The sequence below is a fragment of the Acinonyx jubatus genome, chromosome C2 (genome assembly GCF_027475565.1).
Source record: "Acinonyx jubatus isolate Ajub_Pintada_27869175 chromosome C2, VMU_Ajub_asm_v1.0, whole genome shotgun sequence".
Lineage (NCBI taxonomy): Eukaryota > Metazoa > Chordata > Mammalia > Carnivora > Felidae > Acinonyx > Acinonyx jubatus.
In genome coordinates, this window is record NC_069384.1 from 138,129,460 (window position 1) to 138,148,611 (window position 19,152).

Below are 19,152 nucleotides of genomic sequence, written 5' to 3' on the forward strand. Positions count from 1 at the left end.
CTGAAGGAGGCTCTAGGCTCTGAGTTGTCAGCACAGAGCTTGACATGGGGCTCAAACTCACGGACCACGATCATGACCTGAGCTGAAGTTGGATGCTCAGCTGACTAAGCCACCCAGATGCCCTGGATCTCTATTATTTCTTAAAATTTCTAGGTTAAGAACATTTGGCCAGTGTTGCTAACATTATATGGTTCCTTAGATGATAAGGAGTCAGCTAAGTGAAGATATGGAGAAAAATCTACCTGCAGATAAGAGTTCCAGGGAGGGGAACCAGCAACTGATTAACAAGGACTTAACAGAGAAACAAAATCATCATGTTGAAAAAAACAAAAAGTAGACCAGTGTCCCCGGGCTGCAGTAACAGGAACAAAATGATAAAGATGAAAAGGATACACGTAAGCCAGACCTTGGTAAGGATCTTATTCTAAACGGTAAATGAGTAGAATCCAATCTTTTCCATTTCTTTCTTCTTCCTCTTTTGTTTTGTTTTGTTTTAGTGTTTTTTTTTTCTTTTTGTAAGGCAGAAAACAAGAATCCTATTTAGCCAGTGAGACAAAGAGAGCCCTAGGAAACAGTGATTCCAAACAATATGAAGTGAACTATGTAGTACTTGAGATATTGTGTCACAAAAATTCAGCCTGCACACAGTAACATGCAAAAGCAGAAAGTCAAATGCAGGTCCTGAATGAACTCATTTAATCCCGTATTTTCTGGGCTAAGAAAAAATATTATGACGATTACAGATACTATGAATACAATTTTATGCTATTAGAATATTTTAACTGCCCAAATGTCCAAGCTACAATTTAAATAGTACTTCAATTCATAGTTAACATTTTTAACAAAACTACTTACCTCTTTTTTGTCTTTAAACTTATCAATTTCTTTCTTCAGAAGCTCCACTCTTTGAAAGGATTCAAGGTTATTCACACTGTACACAAGAACAAAGCCATCAGCAAATGAAAAATAATGCTTTGGTAGCTCCACACCTTCCTGTAAGCCTCTGGTATCATAAAGATGTAACTGTTCCTTTACTCCCCGATCCGTTTCCACTGAAGCCATATATACATCTTCCATCGTTTCACAATCTTCCATTCCTAGGATTAAAAAGAAATTACTCTTTTATTGAACCATTATACTGTATACCTGAAATTAACAAAACATGAAGTCCAATATACCTCAATAAAGAAAAAAATTATTCTTTTTGGATAACTCAGTACCAATTGTTGGGTATTTTCTTATACTTTTATTAGTTGGCTTTCTAGAAGTTTCCCTATTTACTATATGTAAGAATCATATTTCCATTTACTAACTTCTTTAAAAGTAAAAGGTAGTTGTTATACTGAATGGACAAAGAGGTATTAAAAAATATTTCTTCTGTATAGAAATATAAGTAGAAATAAAAATTTGGCAATGACATTATTCTATATTTTAATTTTTTTAATTTAAATTTAAATTTATTTTTTTAATTATTTTTTTAAAACTTACATCCAAATTAGTTAGCATATAGTGTGACAATGATTTCAGGATCAGATTCCTTAGTGTCTCTTACCCATTTAGCCCATCCCCCCTCCCACACCCCCTCCAGTAACCATTTGTTCTCCTATTTATGAGTCTCTTCTGTTTTGTCCCCCTGTTTTTATTTTTGTTTCCCTTCCCTTATGTCCATCTGTTTTGTCTCTTAAAGTCCTCCTATCAGTGAAGTCATATGCCTTTTGTCTTTCTCTAATTTCACTTAGCATAATACCCTCCAGTTCCATCCATGTAGTTGCAAATGGCAACATTTCATTCTTTTTGATTGCCAAGTAATACTCCATGTATATATATACCACACCTTCTTTATCCATTCATCCATCGATGGACATATGGGCTCTTTCCATACTTTGGCTATTGCTGATAGTGCTGCTATAAACATGGGGGCATATGTGTCCCTTCGAAACAGCACACCTGTATCCCTTGGATAAATACCTCGTAGTGCAATTGCTGGGTTGTACGGTAGTTCTATTTTTAGTTTTTTGAGGAACCTCCATACTGTTTTCCAGAGTGGCTGCACCAGCTAGCATTCCCATATATTTATTTTTAACTTTTATTTATTTTAGAGAAAGAGAATGTAGGGGGGGGTGGGCAGAGAGAGCGAGAGAGCGAGAGAGAGCGAGAGAGAGCGAGAGAGAGAGAGAGAGAGAGAACCCCAGGCAGGCTCCACACTCAGTATGGAGCCTGATACGGAGCTCAATTCCACAACCCTGGGATCATGACCTGAGCCAAAATCAAGAGTTGGATGCTCAACAGACTGAACCACCCAGGTGCCCCACAATTATGTACTTTTTTCTTTTTAATGTTTGTTTATTTTTGAGAGAGAGACAGAGCACGAACAGGGGAGGGGCAGAGAAAGAAGAGACATAGAATCTGAAGCAGGCTCCAGGCTCCAAGCTGTCAGCACAGAGCCTGACACAGGGATCAAACCCATAAACCTCGAGATTATGACCTGAGCCAAAGTCGGATGCTTAACCAACTGAGCCACCCAGGTGCCCCCACAATTACATATTTTTAAAAAGTAACTGTTACCAAAGAACTTAGTACCAAAATTGGAGAATTTTTTTTTCAACGTTTATTTATTTTTGGGACAGAGAGAGACAGAGCATGAACGGGGGAGGGGCAGAGAGAGAGGGAGACACAGAATCGGAAACAGGCTCCAGGCTCTGAGCCATCAGCCCAGAGCCTGACGCGGGGCTCGAACTCACGGACCGCGAGATCGTGACCTGGCTGAAGTCGGACGCTTAACCGACTGCGCCACCCAGGCGCCCCTAAAATTGGAGAATTTAAATGATGATTTTATTTATTTAAAAAAAATTTTTTTTTAATGTTTCTTCTTGAGAGCGAGAGAGACAAAGCATGAGCAGGGATAGAGAGAGGGAGACACAGAATCCGAAGCAGGCTCCAGGCTCTGAGCCATCAGCACGAACTCACGAACTGCAAGATCATGACCTAAGCCAAAGTCAGTTGCTTAACCGACTGAGCCACCCAGGTGCCCCTAAATGCTGATTTTAAAAGTAGCTTGAACAACTAAGTAGCTCCATTTTCTTCCGCATCAGAGCCAAAGACTGGACCTGGGGTAACTGTGCTGCCTTTTTTCTGTAAAACTTCCAGTATTTCCAGGGTCTGTTTAAGGGACTCAAAAATTGACATGTCCAGTCTAGGCCTGAGCACCAGGCTTTAGTTCCCAAATACAGAGTGGGCATTTATATGTGAATGTTATGCAAGTACTTCAAGCTAACAAAACTTCTCTTTCCTCCCCATACCTGTTCCTCCTCCTTGCTTTCTTCCCTTGATCCCCATCCACCTGGGCAGTCTTCAGAGTCCTCACTGACCAAGGAAAGTGGGTGAAAGTTATTTAAAAAAATTAGCCACTCTCTGTCTAAACACCTGCTTAATCCGTTGCCTCCTTCATTCCCATTGGTTTATCTTCACCTGAACTACTAAGCTCAATAAACACCTGGTAAAAGACCTTGTATCCTTCCTAGACTTCACTGAAATGTCTAATCTGTGGATCTTTTCCTGATTATCCCCTTCCCAACTTCCTGCTTCCGCTGGGCCTTGTGATTTTATACTTAAATCTTTCCTTATCTGTCTCCTCAAAAGCTCAGAGAGTGTAAACTCTTTGAAAGCCAGGACTGGGGCTAATCTGTCTTTATAGCTCTGAGGATGAACAAAATTGACTTATATAAAGCCCTTAGTAAATGCTTGCTGAATGAATGAATTAACTCATTTCATAACTGATGTCCTAGTTTCTGTTCTCTTCTGGCCTGAGTGATCCATTCATTCATTCATTTTTTAAATGTTTTACTTTTTGAGAGAGAGAGAGGGAGAGAGCAAGAGCGCACATGCATAAGTGGGGGAAGGGCAGAGAGAGGGGGACAGAGGATCTCAAGCGGACTCTGCACTGACAGGCGGACAGCAACGAGCCCAATGCAGGCTCGAACTCATGAATCATGAGATCATGACCTGAGCTGAAGTCGGATGCTCAACGTACTGGGCCATCCAGGTGCCCTAATCATTTATTTATTTTTAAGTAGGCTTCACACCCAACATGAACCTTGAACTCCCAACCCTGAAATCAAGAGTCCAATGCTCTACTGAATGAGCCAGTACCTCTGGCCTGAGTGATCCTTTTAAAATGCAATTTCCCTCACTCCATTTGTGCAAGTTTTGTCTCTTCCAGTAGCCTAGGACATTCTTGAGAGAAACGAACCATTCTGTGTACACAGCGAGTATTCAAGAATCATTTGTTGATAAGGGAATTAAGGGAAGATTAATACTTTGTATGTTAATGAATAGTAGAAAGGCTTATAGGGTAGGTATGGTAGGGTCCAAGGAACTATCTTCATATTTAAATATGAACTATATCCATAAATAAAATCATGTAGATAACATCCTATACCAATAAAACATACATACATTACAGACATATCCTGGAAATATTGCTGGTTCCATTCCAGACCAATAAATAAAGTTGGTATCACAGTGGTGCCTGGGTGGCTCAGTTGGTTAAGCTCAGTCTTGGTTTCAGCTTAGGTCAATGATGTCACAGTTTCAGGAGTTCTGCCCTGCATCGGGCTCTGTGATGACATCATGGAGCCTGCTTGGGATTCTCAGTCTCTCTCTCTGCCCCTCCCCAACTCTCTCTCAAATAAATCAACTTAAAATAAAAATTTGAAGGGAAGGGCACCTGGGTGGCTCAGTCAGTTACACGTCCGACTTCAGCTCAGGTCATGATCTCGTGGTTCGTGGGTTCGAGCCCCACATCAGGCTCTGTGCTGACAGCTCAGAGCCTGGAGACTGTTTCAGATTATGTGTCTCCCTCTCTCTGCCCCTCCCCTGCTAGCGCTCTCTGTCTCAAAAATAAATAAACATTAAAAAAATTTGAAGGGAAAAAAATAAAGTGAGTATCACAATAAAGTCAGTCTCATTAATTTTTTGGATTCCCCAGGGCATATAAAAGTTCTGTTACATTATTGTGTGAACCAGACTAATGCCATCTTGGACAAATCTACCACGACCATTCTGTGATCTGAAGCCTTCTAGAGCAGTCTCCCTACCTCATTCTTTCTTTTTGCTGAGCCACACGCTTCACACCTAAGTACACCCTTGGGTCATAACAACCTGGATCTGCTCTGGAGACATAATTCTCAAAACATTTCTTCCCCGGTGGTCTCCCAGCCTGTACTCCTCAGCCTTTAGGACTATAAAAGCAGGTCTTATGGAAGGTGGAGATGCAGAAATCTATTTGTCTTAGAGCCACCCAAGAGGGACTACTCTTCAGAAGTCCCTTTAATAAACCATTTTTTGTCAAGCTGGACTTGTTGGCCTTTTTCTTCGGTCTTATGGCTCCTCTAGCCTTTGGAGATCATTTTGCATATACTTCCCTTTCATAGAACAATTGGCAAGCCAGCCAGGAGCAGCCCAGAGACTGAAAAATGGGCAAGGAATGAAGTTTTTGTTGGGGGAAACCCTGGGGTGGGCAACCACATCGACGTGGGAAGGCATAATTGGTTTGCTTGATGCCTGTGGACTGTTGCAGGAGTACAGGGACACCCTGAAAACGCCAAATGGATTAGAGCTATTAGAAAGTCACATGACCCACTGAGGTAAGGAAGGCCACCAAGCAGTGGCTGTGGTGGGTTGGCCACTCCTCTGGGTCCTTCGGGGTGGCCAACAATGCCTAGCTAGTGGCAGAAAGGAAATAAGGCAGTTGGAAAAAGAATTACAATTGGAAAAGGAAAGGAGACTATCCACATCCCTTTTGGCTTCTAACTTGGTAGATAATATCTAAACCCAGGATACACAAATCAAGACTTCACTGTTATCACTTTGTGTGTCTTATGGGGCATAAAATGCAGTGACCTAAGATTATAGCCATCATTTGAAGCCAGACTGGGATGCTGAACGACGGAACTCATGGGAAACATTTTTGTATGCCAGTAACGTAGGATGTGTTTTCAGTAGAAGGTATGAGAAATGGAGACGCTTTTTTGTTGGGGAATAAAAAAGTAATTTTGTCCTAAAAAGCATCTAATGGTCTCAAGAGAAAAAAATGACAAAATCAGAATGTAGAAAGTTGTAGAAGGTTTGTGGAAAAGAATATTTGACAAGGAATTGTGTGGTTAAGCTAAGACTAAAATGAATTTACTTTAATATCAAAAGCTGGTGCAAGATTAGAATCTGGTTTTCTCGCTGTTAAAAGGACATACAAATCTTGCGGCACCTGGGTGGCTTAGTCGGTTAAGTGTCAAACCCTTGATCTCTGCTCAGGTCTTGATCTCAGGGTCTTGATCTCAGATTTGTGAGTTCAAGTCCCAAATTGGGCTTCATGCTCAGCCCATGAAGCTGAATGAACAAATAAATAGACATACAAATCTTAAGTGTCTTCTCCAAATATAAGTGGAAAAAGCTTAAGCCATCTAGACAGGTTACCTTACCTTATTCTATCTACCAAAAAATAAATTTAGCTCCTACATTTATGAGTGAGTTTTGTACCTATTTCATGACAGTCATTTTAAAACAGAAGCTATAAAGTCTCTGTGTGTGTTCACATGTATCTGTATGTATGTGTTATGTGCTATTTTCCACCTCTGGATAGTATTGCTAAAATTTGTTTTTAAAAAAAGTTTTAAGTTAGTTGGCTTAATTACAACAGGCATATCCTTAGAGTTTTCAACATCAAACAATTTAAATAATCAAATTTACTAGTTAAGTTCATGTTTATCTACTGTAGTTTGTCAGCAAAAATGACTTAGAATGATGGTTGATTTTGTCTGATGTTTCATGAAATTTTCACAGGTAATCTAGACATAATTGGTAAGAACACATAGACTGAGTAGATAAAAAAAATTTTAGGTAGGGGTGCCTGGGTGGTTCAGTTGGTCAAGTATCCAACTTTTGATCTCGGCTCTCATGATCTCACAGTTCGTCGGTTTGAGCCCTGTGTTGGGCTCTGCACTGACAACAGGGAGCCTGCTTGGGATTTTGTCTCTCACTCTCTCTGACCTTCCCCCGCTTGCTCGCTCTCTCAAAATAAATGAATAAACTTAAGAAAAAAAAAGTTTTAGGTAAACTTTTTAATTAGTTTCCCAAATCCACTTGGTACCTTGAAACCTTAAAGTTTTGCTAAGTGATGAATTAAGTTAATTTCATCAAATATCTAGATCATTTGCTAATAAAATAATGAAACATTACTAAACACAGGTTTACCTACTTCTGGCTTATTCCAGAGGAACTAAAAGCTGTGTTAATGCTATATTGAAAAGCTTAAAAGGCACAAGCTTCCAGAAATTATAAAATCATAAATTTAAATTTATATCATAAATTTAAAGAATGCTGGTATAACAGCTCACAATTGCTTACTTCTTAAGTTTTTATTAGAAATTAAGGTTTCTGAGGGTTAAAAATTCTAAATAATATATGTAATTAAAGTTATCAGAAATAAGAAGGTAGGGGCACCTGGGTGGCTCAGTCGGCTAAGCATCTGACTTCAGCTCAGGTCATGATCTCACAATTTGCAAGTTCGAGTTCCCCATCAGGCTCTGCTGACAGCTTGGAGCCTGCTTCAGATTCTGTGTCTCCCTCTCTCTCTCTGCCCCTCTCCTGCTCACACTGTCTCTCCCTCCCTCCCTCTCTCTCTAAAACAAATAAACATTAAAAAAATAAATGAAAAAAGAAACAAGGTTAATCTAAAACAAAGGCACCATTAGGGTAACCCAAAAGTAAACATGGCATGACCTACAGGCAGTGGGCATAAACTGAGAAAAGACTGCCAACCAAATGACGTTCTAGTGGCTTTATGGAAGAAATTTACTCCTGCTGAGCAATTTAGGCCACTGCCCTCCATGCCACCTCTGGAAGAAAAAAAAAAAAAAACAACTAAGCCATAGGTGACTTTTTTAAATTTAAGTTTATTTATTAACTTATTTTGAGAAAGAGAGCATACCCATGCACTCACTCCCAGGAGAGGGGCACAAAGAGAGAATCCCAAGCAAGCTCCACACTGTCAGTGTGGAGCCTGATGCAAGGCTCAAACTCACAAACTGTGAGATCATAACCTGGGCCAAAATCAAGAGTCAGATGGTCAAATTACTGAGCCACCCAGGTGTCCGGCCACAGGTGACTTCTTACAGGGGCTGGGAACACCCCTGCCTGAGAGACCAGGGTTGGGACCAAGATTGCTTCCATGTGAGAGCCTAGGGGGCAACCAGAGGCCCCAAGTATAGTTCACAACTTCGTGGACACCAAAAAATAAGCAAAAAGCCATGGCCTCAGTGGATATCAGAGCAGAATGCACCCTAATTTGTGGCAATCCAGAATGTCACTCAGGAACCTAGGCAGTCACTGATAATTATAGAGGGAAAAGTGTAAGGGTGATGGGCACAAGAGTGCGCTTGAGAATAAAAGCACAACTGCTCCGTATGAGGTTTTCAATTTTGCAATCAATACTGGAGACCAGATTCAGCATAGATATTCTCCTGGGAAAAAACACTACAAAACTCCATAGGAGAATTTCACTTTCGAATTAGGGTAATTGAAACTGTCTTAAAGGGAAATTCAAATTGGGATCCTGTGTGACCCCCTCCGCAAGTTGTCAATGTAAAGCAATACTGGTTGTTAGGATTTGAGGATATATCTACCACTAAATAATCAAGCCAGCACGAAATCCCTATTATAGGGCTGTATGGCTTGTGAAGAAACCAGATGGCACCTAGAGAATGACCACTGATTATAAAGAACTAAATACATGCTGCTATCCCTAATATTACCCAAATCGCTGAATGGTATATGGTGTAGGCTCTTACCATATGGCTTTGGATTCAGCCAACACTTTTTTTGGTTGTTTATTTTTAAATGTTATATTTGAGAGAGAGACAGACAGACAGACAGACAGCACAAGTGGGGGAGGGGCAGACAGAGAGGGAGACACAGAATCCTAAGCAGGCTCTAGGCTCTGAGCTGTCAGCACAGAGCCCGACAAGGGGCTTGAACCCATGAACTGTGAGACCATGACCTAAGCCAAAGTCAGATGCTTAATCAGACTGAGCCACTCAGGCACCCCTATTTATTTTTTAGACAGAAAGACAGAGAGAGAGAGAGAGAGAGAGAGAGAGAGAGATCACACAAGTGGGGGAGAGGCAGAGAGAAGGAGAGACAGAATCCTAAGCAGGCTCCACACATCAGCGCAGAGCCCAATGTAGGGCTCCAACTCACAAACCACGAGATCATGACCTGAGCCAAGATCAAGAGTCAGATACTTAACCAAATGCAGCAGTCAGGCGCCCTAGCCAACACTTTTAGTATTCCTTCACATCCCGAGTCACATGGGACAGTTGACGATGGGCATTCCGGGTATTGCCACAAGGATATTTGCACAGCCCCACTATCTGTCATGGTAAGACTGCTCATATTTTGTCTTTATATTGACCACTACTCACAGTTAAAAGGTTTCATTGCATCAATGATGTCACTCCAACTCCTGAAAACTTCTGTTAGTCTTACCTGAACAATCTCTACAGTCATGTGAACAAACAAGGATGTGCCATCAATCCACAGAAAAAGTACAAGGCCCTGGACCAGCAGTAAAGTTCTGGCAGGTTACTTGGTCAGGTTAAGGCTTCTTATACTGGGCTCTGTGACTGACAAGGTTCAATAATTTCCCATCTCTAAGACATTAAGCAACTGCAAGTGTTCCCAGTGGGGTACTGGAGGGCCTCTAGCCCAATTTAGCAAAATGCCTGCACTCTCTATACCATCTGGTAAAAAAGGAAGCCCACTGGCATCGGGTAGAACATCAAGCTGGCTTTGACCAAGCTCTTAGTTGCTCAAGCACAGGCCACAAGAAATTACTTTACTAGTATTTCCATGACCCTAAATGTGACCACTAAATGGGATGAGTTGGGCATTTTGGCAGCATGGGAAGTTAACCGTTGAACTTTGGGTCACAACTCTGCAAGGGAATAAAGATACAATATTTTCCTATTGAACAACAAGTATGGGGGGGGGTCTATAAGGCCCTTCAGCAAGTGGAGCCCTTAACTGCCACTCTTCCAGTAACTGTCCAACTGGGTTGCCTATAAAGGGAGGCTAGATGGTACATTCACAAGAATGAAACTGCCATAACACAAGCCCCTACATTGCAAAAATGGCATGCTTACCTACAACAACAGTGTCCACCCCACTGGTCCCCTAGGAGCTGAATTACATGGTATCTTGGAGCCAGTAGAATATGAAACCTTTAATGATCCCCCAAGAGCCTCCTACAGAGAGACTGCCAGACAAGTAAAGGAAAGCACAAAACTTATTCCTGAAGCTGTCTGGTGTATGGGTGGCTCCCCTACACACAAGGAATCCTAGTCACTGAGTTACGGTAGCAATCCAACCCAACCGATACTATCCTGTTTGAGACTAGAGATAATAAAGGCAGCCAATGGGCTGAACTGAGAGCTGCCTGGATGGTATGTATGCATGAATCTTGACCCCTTATTACCCTCTGCATGGATAGCCGGGCTGTCTATAAAGGCCCAATGAGCTCGGGATGAATGGAAAATTTTATAGAAACCATTATGGGGGGGTTATGGAAGGATATATGGAATATAGGACCCTGCTGCCTCCCAAACTATTTTCCATGTCTCAGCACATAGGCCTGTCTCACCCACTAGGAATACTGAGGCAGACACCACAGCAAAAACCAGCGGCCTTACCTCCATACAAAGTTCAGAATTGGCCCTATGAATTTATAAACACACTGGGCGTCACAGTGCTAAGGTGGGTTGGAACCTAGCAAAGGGAGCTGGCATGCCCCTTTGCTATACTGACATACTAGCAGCCATCAGTAACTGACTGATCTGCTCCCATGAGACCTAGGACAGTTCCACACACAGGACACATACATCATGTGATCCAACTGGTTTTAGACTGCCAAATTGGTTATATTAGCCGTCTACCCATGAATCAAGGGAAAAACAACACTCTAACTTGTGTGGATATAGCCACTGGACTCAGACAAGCCCTTCCCTATAAAAGGGCCAATCAAAATGCCACCATCAGGGGTGCCTGGGTGGCTCAGTCGGTTGAGTGTCTGAACTCAGCTCAGGTCATGATCTCACTGTGAGTTGCAGCCCCCACATTAGGCTCACTGCTGTCAGCAGAGAACCCACTTTGGATCCCTCCTCTCTCTGCCCCTCCCACGCTCACACTCTTTCTCAAAAATAAAAAATAAACATTTTTTTTTTAATGCCACCATCAATGCCCTAGAACTCAGTGTCATGTACAGATATCCTCAAAGGATAGATTGTGATAGGGGAACACATTTCACTGGACATGATATGTAGGACTGGGCTCATGAAAATATACATTGAAAAGATGCTCAACATCGCTCCTCATCAGGGAAATTCAAATCAAAACCACACTGAGATACCACCTCACGCCAGTCAGAGTGGCTAAAATGAACAAATCAGGAGACTATAGATGCTAGAGAGGATGTGGAGAAACAGGAACTCTCTTGCACTGTTGGTGGGAATACTGGTGCAGCCGCTCTGGAAAACAGTGTGGAGGTTCCTCAAAAAATTAAAAATACACCTACCCTTTGACCCAGCAATAGCACTACTACGAATTTACCCAAGGGATACAGGAGTACTGATGCACAGGAGCACTTGTACCCCAATGTCTATAGCAGCACTTTCAACAATAGCCAACTTATGGAAAGAGCCTAAATGTCCATCAACTGATGAATGGATAAAGAAGTTGTGGTTTATACACACAATGGAATACTAATTGGCGATGAGAAAGAATGAAATATGGCCTCTTGTAGCAACATGGATGGAACTGGAGAGTGTTATGCTAAGTGAAATAAGTCATACAGAGAAAGACAGATACCTTATGTTTTCACTCTTATGTGGATCATGAGAAACTTAACAGAAGACCATGGGGGGGCGGGGAGAAAGAGAGGGAGGGAGGCAAACCATAAGAGACTCTTAAAATCTAATACTGAGAGTTGATGGGGGGTGGGAGGGAGGGGTGGGTGGGTGATGGGCATTGAGGAGGGCACCTGTTGGGATGAGCACTGGGTGTTGTATGGAAACCAATTTGACAATAAATTTCATATTTATAAATAAATAAATAAATAAATTAGGTTTAAAAAAATATATACATATATACATTGGTGGTTTCATTTACCCTACAATCCACATAACACCAGGCTAACTGAAAGAAGAATGGCTTTTTTTTTTTAAGTAGGCTCCAACTCAACGCAAGGCTTCAACTCACAACCCTTCGATCAAGACCTGGCCGAAGTCGAGAGTCAGACAGTCAGATGCTTAAGTGACTGAGCCACCCAGGCACCCCTCGAATGGCCTTCTTAAAGCTCAACTCAGAACTCTCTTACAGATACCACAGTTGCATGGATGGACAAGCCTTGCCAGAAGCCACACACTTGTTAAATTTGATAGAGACTAGCTGTAGCACCACCCCATACTCATGGTTAGGTACCAAAACCAGCATGCCTAGGGCTAGTGCCATCCAGAAAAATGAGGCCTGAGAGGCTGGTCGCTGAGTTCACAGCAGCCCAGAGACAACTGTGGCTCCAGACTGCTCAGCCCATCCTCCTGGGCAAAGGGACACTTGAATGGGGTTAGAATGACAACTTTCCCCAGAATGGATAGGCTATTTCTTATTAGAGTGTGAGAAATGTCTCAGACAGCTGAAGCGGTCCCTGTTGATCCTACTGGAGCTGGGGCCAAAACAGTCAATATAACAAATTCCAGACAGGCACTGTTACCAAAAGGCACTCTAGTTAGTTACCTAACATGGTTGTTTGCAGCACCTTGAATTTTACATGTACAGATAGACTCTTTGGCCCTTGGGCAACATGTCTGATAGGTCCCTCCTGTTCATGCACCTCAGGCCACCTCTGTGCTCCTGACAGAGGGCAAAGGTACTAGAATCTTCTCAATAGAGGGAGAGGATCTCCCCAGACAAGTACCTACTAAACATTTATTCTTTTATCCTTAGCCTGCTGCTTCTCTTGTTCTGGTGAAGGAAACCCTTTTCTACAATGGACATGGACAGTTTACAATGGGATTCATGCTATATATGTGGTTTGCTCCCCTTTCATAGGTCTCTTCTGTTGCTGTTTGCTGCTGTGGTTTAGGTCTTCAACTTGAACACAGTCTGGTAAAGAAACCTACTGCCAAGAGCCCCTCTCTGATGGCTCAGGGAATACTGCAAAAGAGGTGGGCATGGGAGATTATAAGAGCCAGACTGGAGAGGCGCAAGGTGTGAACCAAATTAACACCATCTTGGACAAATCTGCCATGATGACTGCTCTGTGATCTGAAGCCTTCTTAACCCTCCCCACCCCCCACGCACACTTTTTCTGTTTAACCATATCCTTGGGGCTAACGTCCTTGATCTACTCTGGAGATACTACTATGATTCTCAAACATTTCTTCCCAGGTGGTCTCCCAGCCTGTACTCCTCAGCCGCTAGGGCTGTAAAAGCAGGACTTCTGGGAGGTGGGGTTGCAGAGACCTACTTGTAGCTACCCAAGACACATTTCTGTCTGCTAGTCCCTTTAGTAAACAATTTCTTGTCAAGCTGAACTTGTTGGCCTTTTGCTTCAGTCTTCTGTCTCCTTTGGCCTTTGGAGATCATTGTGCATATACAGTTCTCTCCCTTTCAGAGAACTGTACAATGGTCAATTAAGCGTGCAATAGCCTTATGTCTAAAAAAAATTTACACTTTAAAAAATACTTTCTTGCTAAAAAATGCTAACCATCACCATTACAGCTCAGGGAGCTGTAATCTTTTTGCTGGTGGAGTGTTTTGCCTCAATGTTTATGGCTGCTGACTGATCAGTGTGCTAAAGGCTGGGGTGGCTGTGACAATTTCTTGAAATAAGACAACAATGAAGTATACCACATCAAATGACTCTTCCTTTCACAAAGAGTTTTTCTGTAGCATGCAATGCTGTTTGATAGCATTTTACCCACAGCAGAACTTCTTACAAAAATTGGAGTCAGTCTGGGGCACCTGGCTGGCCCAGTTGGTAGAGCATGTGACACTTGATCGCAGGATTGTAGGTTCGAGCCCCATGTTGGGTATAGAGATTACATAAAAATAAAATCTTAAAAAAAAAAAGACACACACACACACACACACACACACACAAATTGGAGTCATTCCCCTCAAACCTTGTTTTTAAGCTGTGTTTTGTTTTTTAAATTTTAACATTTATTTTTGAAGGGGAGAGAGAGAGACAGACAGACAGACAGTACATGAGCGGGGGAGGGACAGAGAGAGAGGGAGATACAGAATCCAAAGCAGGCTCCAAGCTGTCCGCATGGAGCCTGACACAGGACTCGAACTCACGAGCTGTGAGATCATGACCTGAGCCGAAGTGGGACACACAACCGACTGAGCTACCCAGGCGCCCCTGTTTTTGTTTGTTTAGTAATCTCTACACCTAATGTGGGGCTAAACCCACAATGCTCAGATCAAAAGTCACACACTCTTCCAAATGAGCCAGCCAGGTGCCCCCTTGCTGCTGCTTGTATCAGCTCAGTTTGTGTGATACTCTTAAATCCTTTGTTGTTATTTCAACAATCTTCACAGCACATTCACAGAAGTAGATTCTATCTCAAGAAACCACTTTCTTTGCTCATTCAGAAGAAGCAAATTCTCATCAGCAAAGTTTTACCATGAGATTGCAACAATTCAGCCCCATCTTCAGGTTCCACTTCTAATTCTAGTTCTCTTGCTCTATCACATCCAGAGTTACTTCTCCCACTGAAGTCTTAAACCCCTCAAAGGCATTCTTGAGGGTTGGAATCAACTTCTTCCAAACTCCTGTTAAAGTTGGTATTTTGACCTCTTCCCATGAATCATAAATGTTCTTAATGGCATTTAGAATGGTAAATCCTTTCCAGAAAGTTTCAACCTATACTCTGCCCAGATCCATCAGAGGAATCATGACCTATGGTAGCTATAACCTTACAAAATAAATATATTTCTTAAATAGTAAGACTTAAAAGTCAAAATGACTCCTTGATCCATGGGCTACAGGATGAATGTTGTATTAGCAGGTATAAAAGCATTAATCTTGTTGTACATTTCCATCAGATCTCTTGGGTGACTAGTCAATGAATAGTCAATGAATAATATTTTAAAAGGAGTCTTTATTTTCTGAGCAGTAGGTCTCAACAGTGAACTTAAAATATTCAGTAAACCATGTTGTAAACAGATATGCTCTCATCTAGGCTTTGTTTTTCCATTTATAGATTACAAGCAGAGTAGATTTAGCCTAATTCTTAAGGGCCCTAGGATTTTCAGAATGGTCAATGAACATTGGCTTCAACATAAAGGCCCCAGCCACATTAGTCCCTAATGAGAGTCAACCTGTCCTTTGAAACTTTGAAGTCAGGCATTGACTTCTTCTCTCTAGCTATGAAACTCCTAGACGGCATCTTCTCCCAACGTAGGGCTGTTTCATCTACACTGAAAATCTATTGTTTATTTTTTTTTTAATTTTTTTTCATGTTTATTTATTTTTGACAGAGAGAGAGAGAGAGAGAGAGAGAGCATGAACGGGGGAGGGGCAGAGAGAGAGGGAGACACAGAATCGGAAACAGGCTCCAGGTTCCGAGCCATCAGCCCAGAGCCTGACGCGGGGCTCGAACTCACGGAGCGCGAGATCGTGACCTGGCGGAAGTAGGACACTTAACCGACTGCGCCACCCAGGCGCCCCCAAAAAAATTTTTTTTTAAAAATGTAAATCAATGCTCATCCTCACACCAAATTTTTTGAAATATAATTTTTCATAAAAATGTTATCTTAGCATGTAATAAATGTATTATCTAAGAAATTTTAAAATTTCTCAGTTTTATTTCTAATACAGTAAAAATATTGAACAATAAAACCTGAACAAAACCTGTTTGGGGTTTTTTTTTTTTTTAAATGTTTGTTTATTCTTGAGACAGAGACAGGGTGTGAACAGGGGAGGGGCAGAGAGAGAGGGAGACACAGAATCTGAAACAGGCTCCAGGCTCTGAGCTGTCAGCACAGAGCCTGATGCAGGGCTGGAACTCACGAACTGTAAGATCATGACCTGAGCCGAAGTCGGACGCTCAACCGAGTCACCCAGACGCCCTTTTGGGGTTTTAAGAGGGTCAAGGGATTTTCTCCACCAGACATAATTTATTTTGGCACAGGCATAAATTAGAATCAGGAGGTAAAATATTAAGACTCAATAGTGCAGCATTTGTGGCAGGAGAGATTCTGAAACCAAAGGGTTTCAGAACTGCTGGCACCAGCATCATAATAAAACCAAAACTGTTAAATATTATTTTGGGAAGGTAGAAGAGAAGCAGAGCTCATCAAAATGGTTAATAAAAGTACAATAGAAATGTGCTCTGGGCACCTGGGGGGCTCAGTTCGTTGAGTGTCCAACTCTCAATTTCAACTCAGGTCATGATCCCAGGGTTGTGGAATTGAGCCCCACATCAGGCTCTGAGTGTGGAGCCTGCTTAAGATTCTCTTTCTTTCTGTCTCTCTCTCCCCCCCCTCCCCTGTTTGCATGTGCTTGCTGCCTAAATTAAAAAAAGTTTTTTTTTAATTAAAATAAAAAATGAAATAAAAAAAGCCAGGGATACTGTCCTTTTCACCTCTGTACCCTCACAAAGCCTCATCACAGCCGTATTTAGTAATCATTTAACTCAATGAATGCATAAATGAATGACATAACCCAATTCACAAAATTAGGTCATATTAGAGCAAACAGCTATTTCTCCCATTTTTACAACTTATACAACAGTACTGGGAAGTCATGTTTGAAACCTGAATGAGAGATCATTCAGTCTATTCTCAAGTCAGTGATTCTATGACTCTGAGACAACTATTCATTACATAAATACACAGGAAACCACATATATAAAAGGTTACACACACACACACACACACACACACACACACACACATTTGTTTTCTTACCTGTTGTAACTTACAGCAAATACTCTTGAATTTCAATAACTAAGATTTTTTTTCTCTCCATTTCCCCCCATTCCCCTGGCTTTCAATCTCTGTTGACTTCTACTACCCTTTACGTCCTTCTGGATTACACCTCACTTTCGTGTACCATCATGCACCTTTAGGTTAGCATGACCAACAAAAGACACCGAGCAGTTCCAAGAACCTACAGAGAAACCAGACAAAAAAAGTCTTACCAATTGTATGATTCCCATAAAGGAGCTGCTCCAAAATTGCTGTTTTCCCCACAGACAACAAGCCACAAACCACAACCTTGCAGCCCTTTCCCATCTTCTCTCAGGATGTCACTGTGAAGAGAAGAAAAGATCTGTGAAACTGTATACTGTTCAAATCAACCTTTTTCTTTCTATGTTTAAATAAGTCATACATACAGAGGGGGGAATTTCAAAAATAAAAAAATATATATATACAGTAAAGCATATGCTTCCAAACCCCACTCCTAGTCTGCCATTTGCTCCTTTAGAACAATCAGTTACCAGTTTCTTAAATATTTTTGCAGAGCTAATCTAGATAAACACAAGAATACATGTAGATATAAATACATGTTTATTTTTTTAAAAACCCACATTTTATACAAAGAATACTTCAACACTGATTATGTCTACAGGAATCTGAGTCAAATCCTAGATGAAACCAGTTCTTGAAAGATACTTCCTGCTCATCAAGATTTACCTGGAAAAATCAACATTTAAGCAAAACTTTAAGGAGACAGGAAGACAAAAATTTGGATAGAGAATGATCCTAATTTTTTAGAGAAACATTAATGCTATTAAGTTCATCAATTTTTATGAAGAGAGTGAGAAACTGGATTTTGGTAGCCACTTGGTCATACTACTTTTTGAGTCACACTTCTTAATGCTAGAAAAATTGCTCAGGCACTTTAAACCAGAAAGAAAGTGAAAACTCCTTTCTCCTAGCTTCTTAACATATCCAAGGAACGGCAAGACCAGGTAATATTTTCTTCATTCTCCTCAAAGCTTTGATTTCCCAGAAGTCAAGGCATCAGAAGCCAGGGCAGAAAGGGAAAAAAAAAGTTCACTGAATACAACAGAGTAACTTGAGAAAGGAATTAAAATTTCCACACTGCCTTCTGCCATCTCCACCACCTTATTTCCCCCAATTCTCTTCTTAAGAAGTACAGAACATGCAGTAACTCAGACTAAAAGGGATGCCACGACTCCTTCAAGGCAGAAACAACTATGCCAAGAAAGTACAGGTGAGCATTCAAAGGGTTGCCAGGTACTTTTCTGCGTGTGCATGTGTGTTGTGCATCACTATCGTGTGTGTGTGTGTGTGTGTGTGTGTTGTTGTTGTGTTTTACCAACACAATATTAAGCAACAAATATTAAGCAACAAATGAACTTCCTATAACTCTTCTCTATTTTCTCAAGTCTATAATACTTTATGACCCAAATCAGCCACGACACTAATCTGCTGACAGGAACAATTTTAATGCTACGATTATTGTAGCACTGTAATAACACAGCACTCATTTCCAGAGCAGTCCATTACATTTTACTGGTAGAGAAATAATCATCACTTATGTAATGCAACCGTTATTTCCTAGGTGGCATGCTTGGGATCCTTCCAAATCTTCCCAAGAATATTTATCACTTGTTTCCAAAAGAACTATGTCTCTTAAGGGACTTTTTTTTTTAATATTTATTTGGGGGGGGAGATGAGAGGGGGAGGGACAAAGAGAGAAGGACACAGAGAATCCCAAGCAGGCTCCGTGCTGTCAGTGCAGAGTCTGACGTGGGGCTTGAATTTAACAGCCCAAGATCAAGAACTGCGTGCTCTACCAAGGTAGTCAGCCAGACGCCCCTCTTTTTTATAAATATATTTTCAACAAAACTGCAATAGAAAAATTCTCAGCCTTTATTTGTAATTGGAGAGCTTTGTGTAATATAGATCATCTACGATAGGTATCTCCTATGTCAGCAACTATGGCCTATTGTAAAACATTTTTTACACATACCTCTAAATTTATGATTAATCTAATGTCATCTCATTTATCATAGGATTCTACACTTTCTGTATATTGTGGTCTCCTCTAAGGTATGATGCCAC

General features: G+C 41.3%; 1 protein-coding gene across 16 annotated transcripts in view; it reads right to left on the bottom strand.

Moving 5' to 3' along the window:
- Positions 1–19,152, bottom strand: part of NKIRAS1 (NFKB inhibitor interacting Ras like 1) — a 95,962-nt gene that overhangs the window by 71,347 nt on the left and 5,463 nt on the right. For 14 of the 16 annotated variants that reach the window (XR_008298021.1, XR_008298025.1, XR_008298024.1 and 11 more), the window contains exons 2-3: positions 17,259–17,369; positions 856–1,097 (exon numbers count right to left, since the gene is read on the bottom strand). Coding sequence is in view for 9 of the 16 variants with exons in the window: in XM_053221520.1 (XP_053077495.1) it covers positions 856–1,097; positions 17,259–17,352 (336 nt within the window). In the remaining 7 variants the exon portion in view is untranslated. Of the gene's footprint in view, positions 1–855; positions 1,098–4,455; positions 4,608–6,262; positions 6,373–17,258; positions 17,370–19,152 lie in introns of those variants that run through there. The other 2 variants (XM_053221516.1, XM_015078338.3) reach the window with 2 other exon arrangements.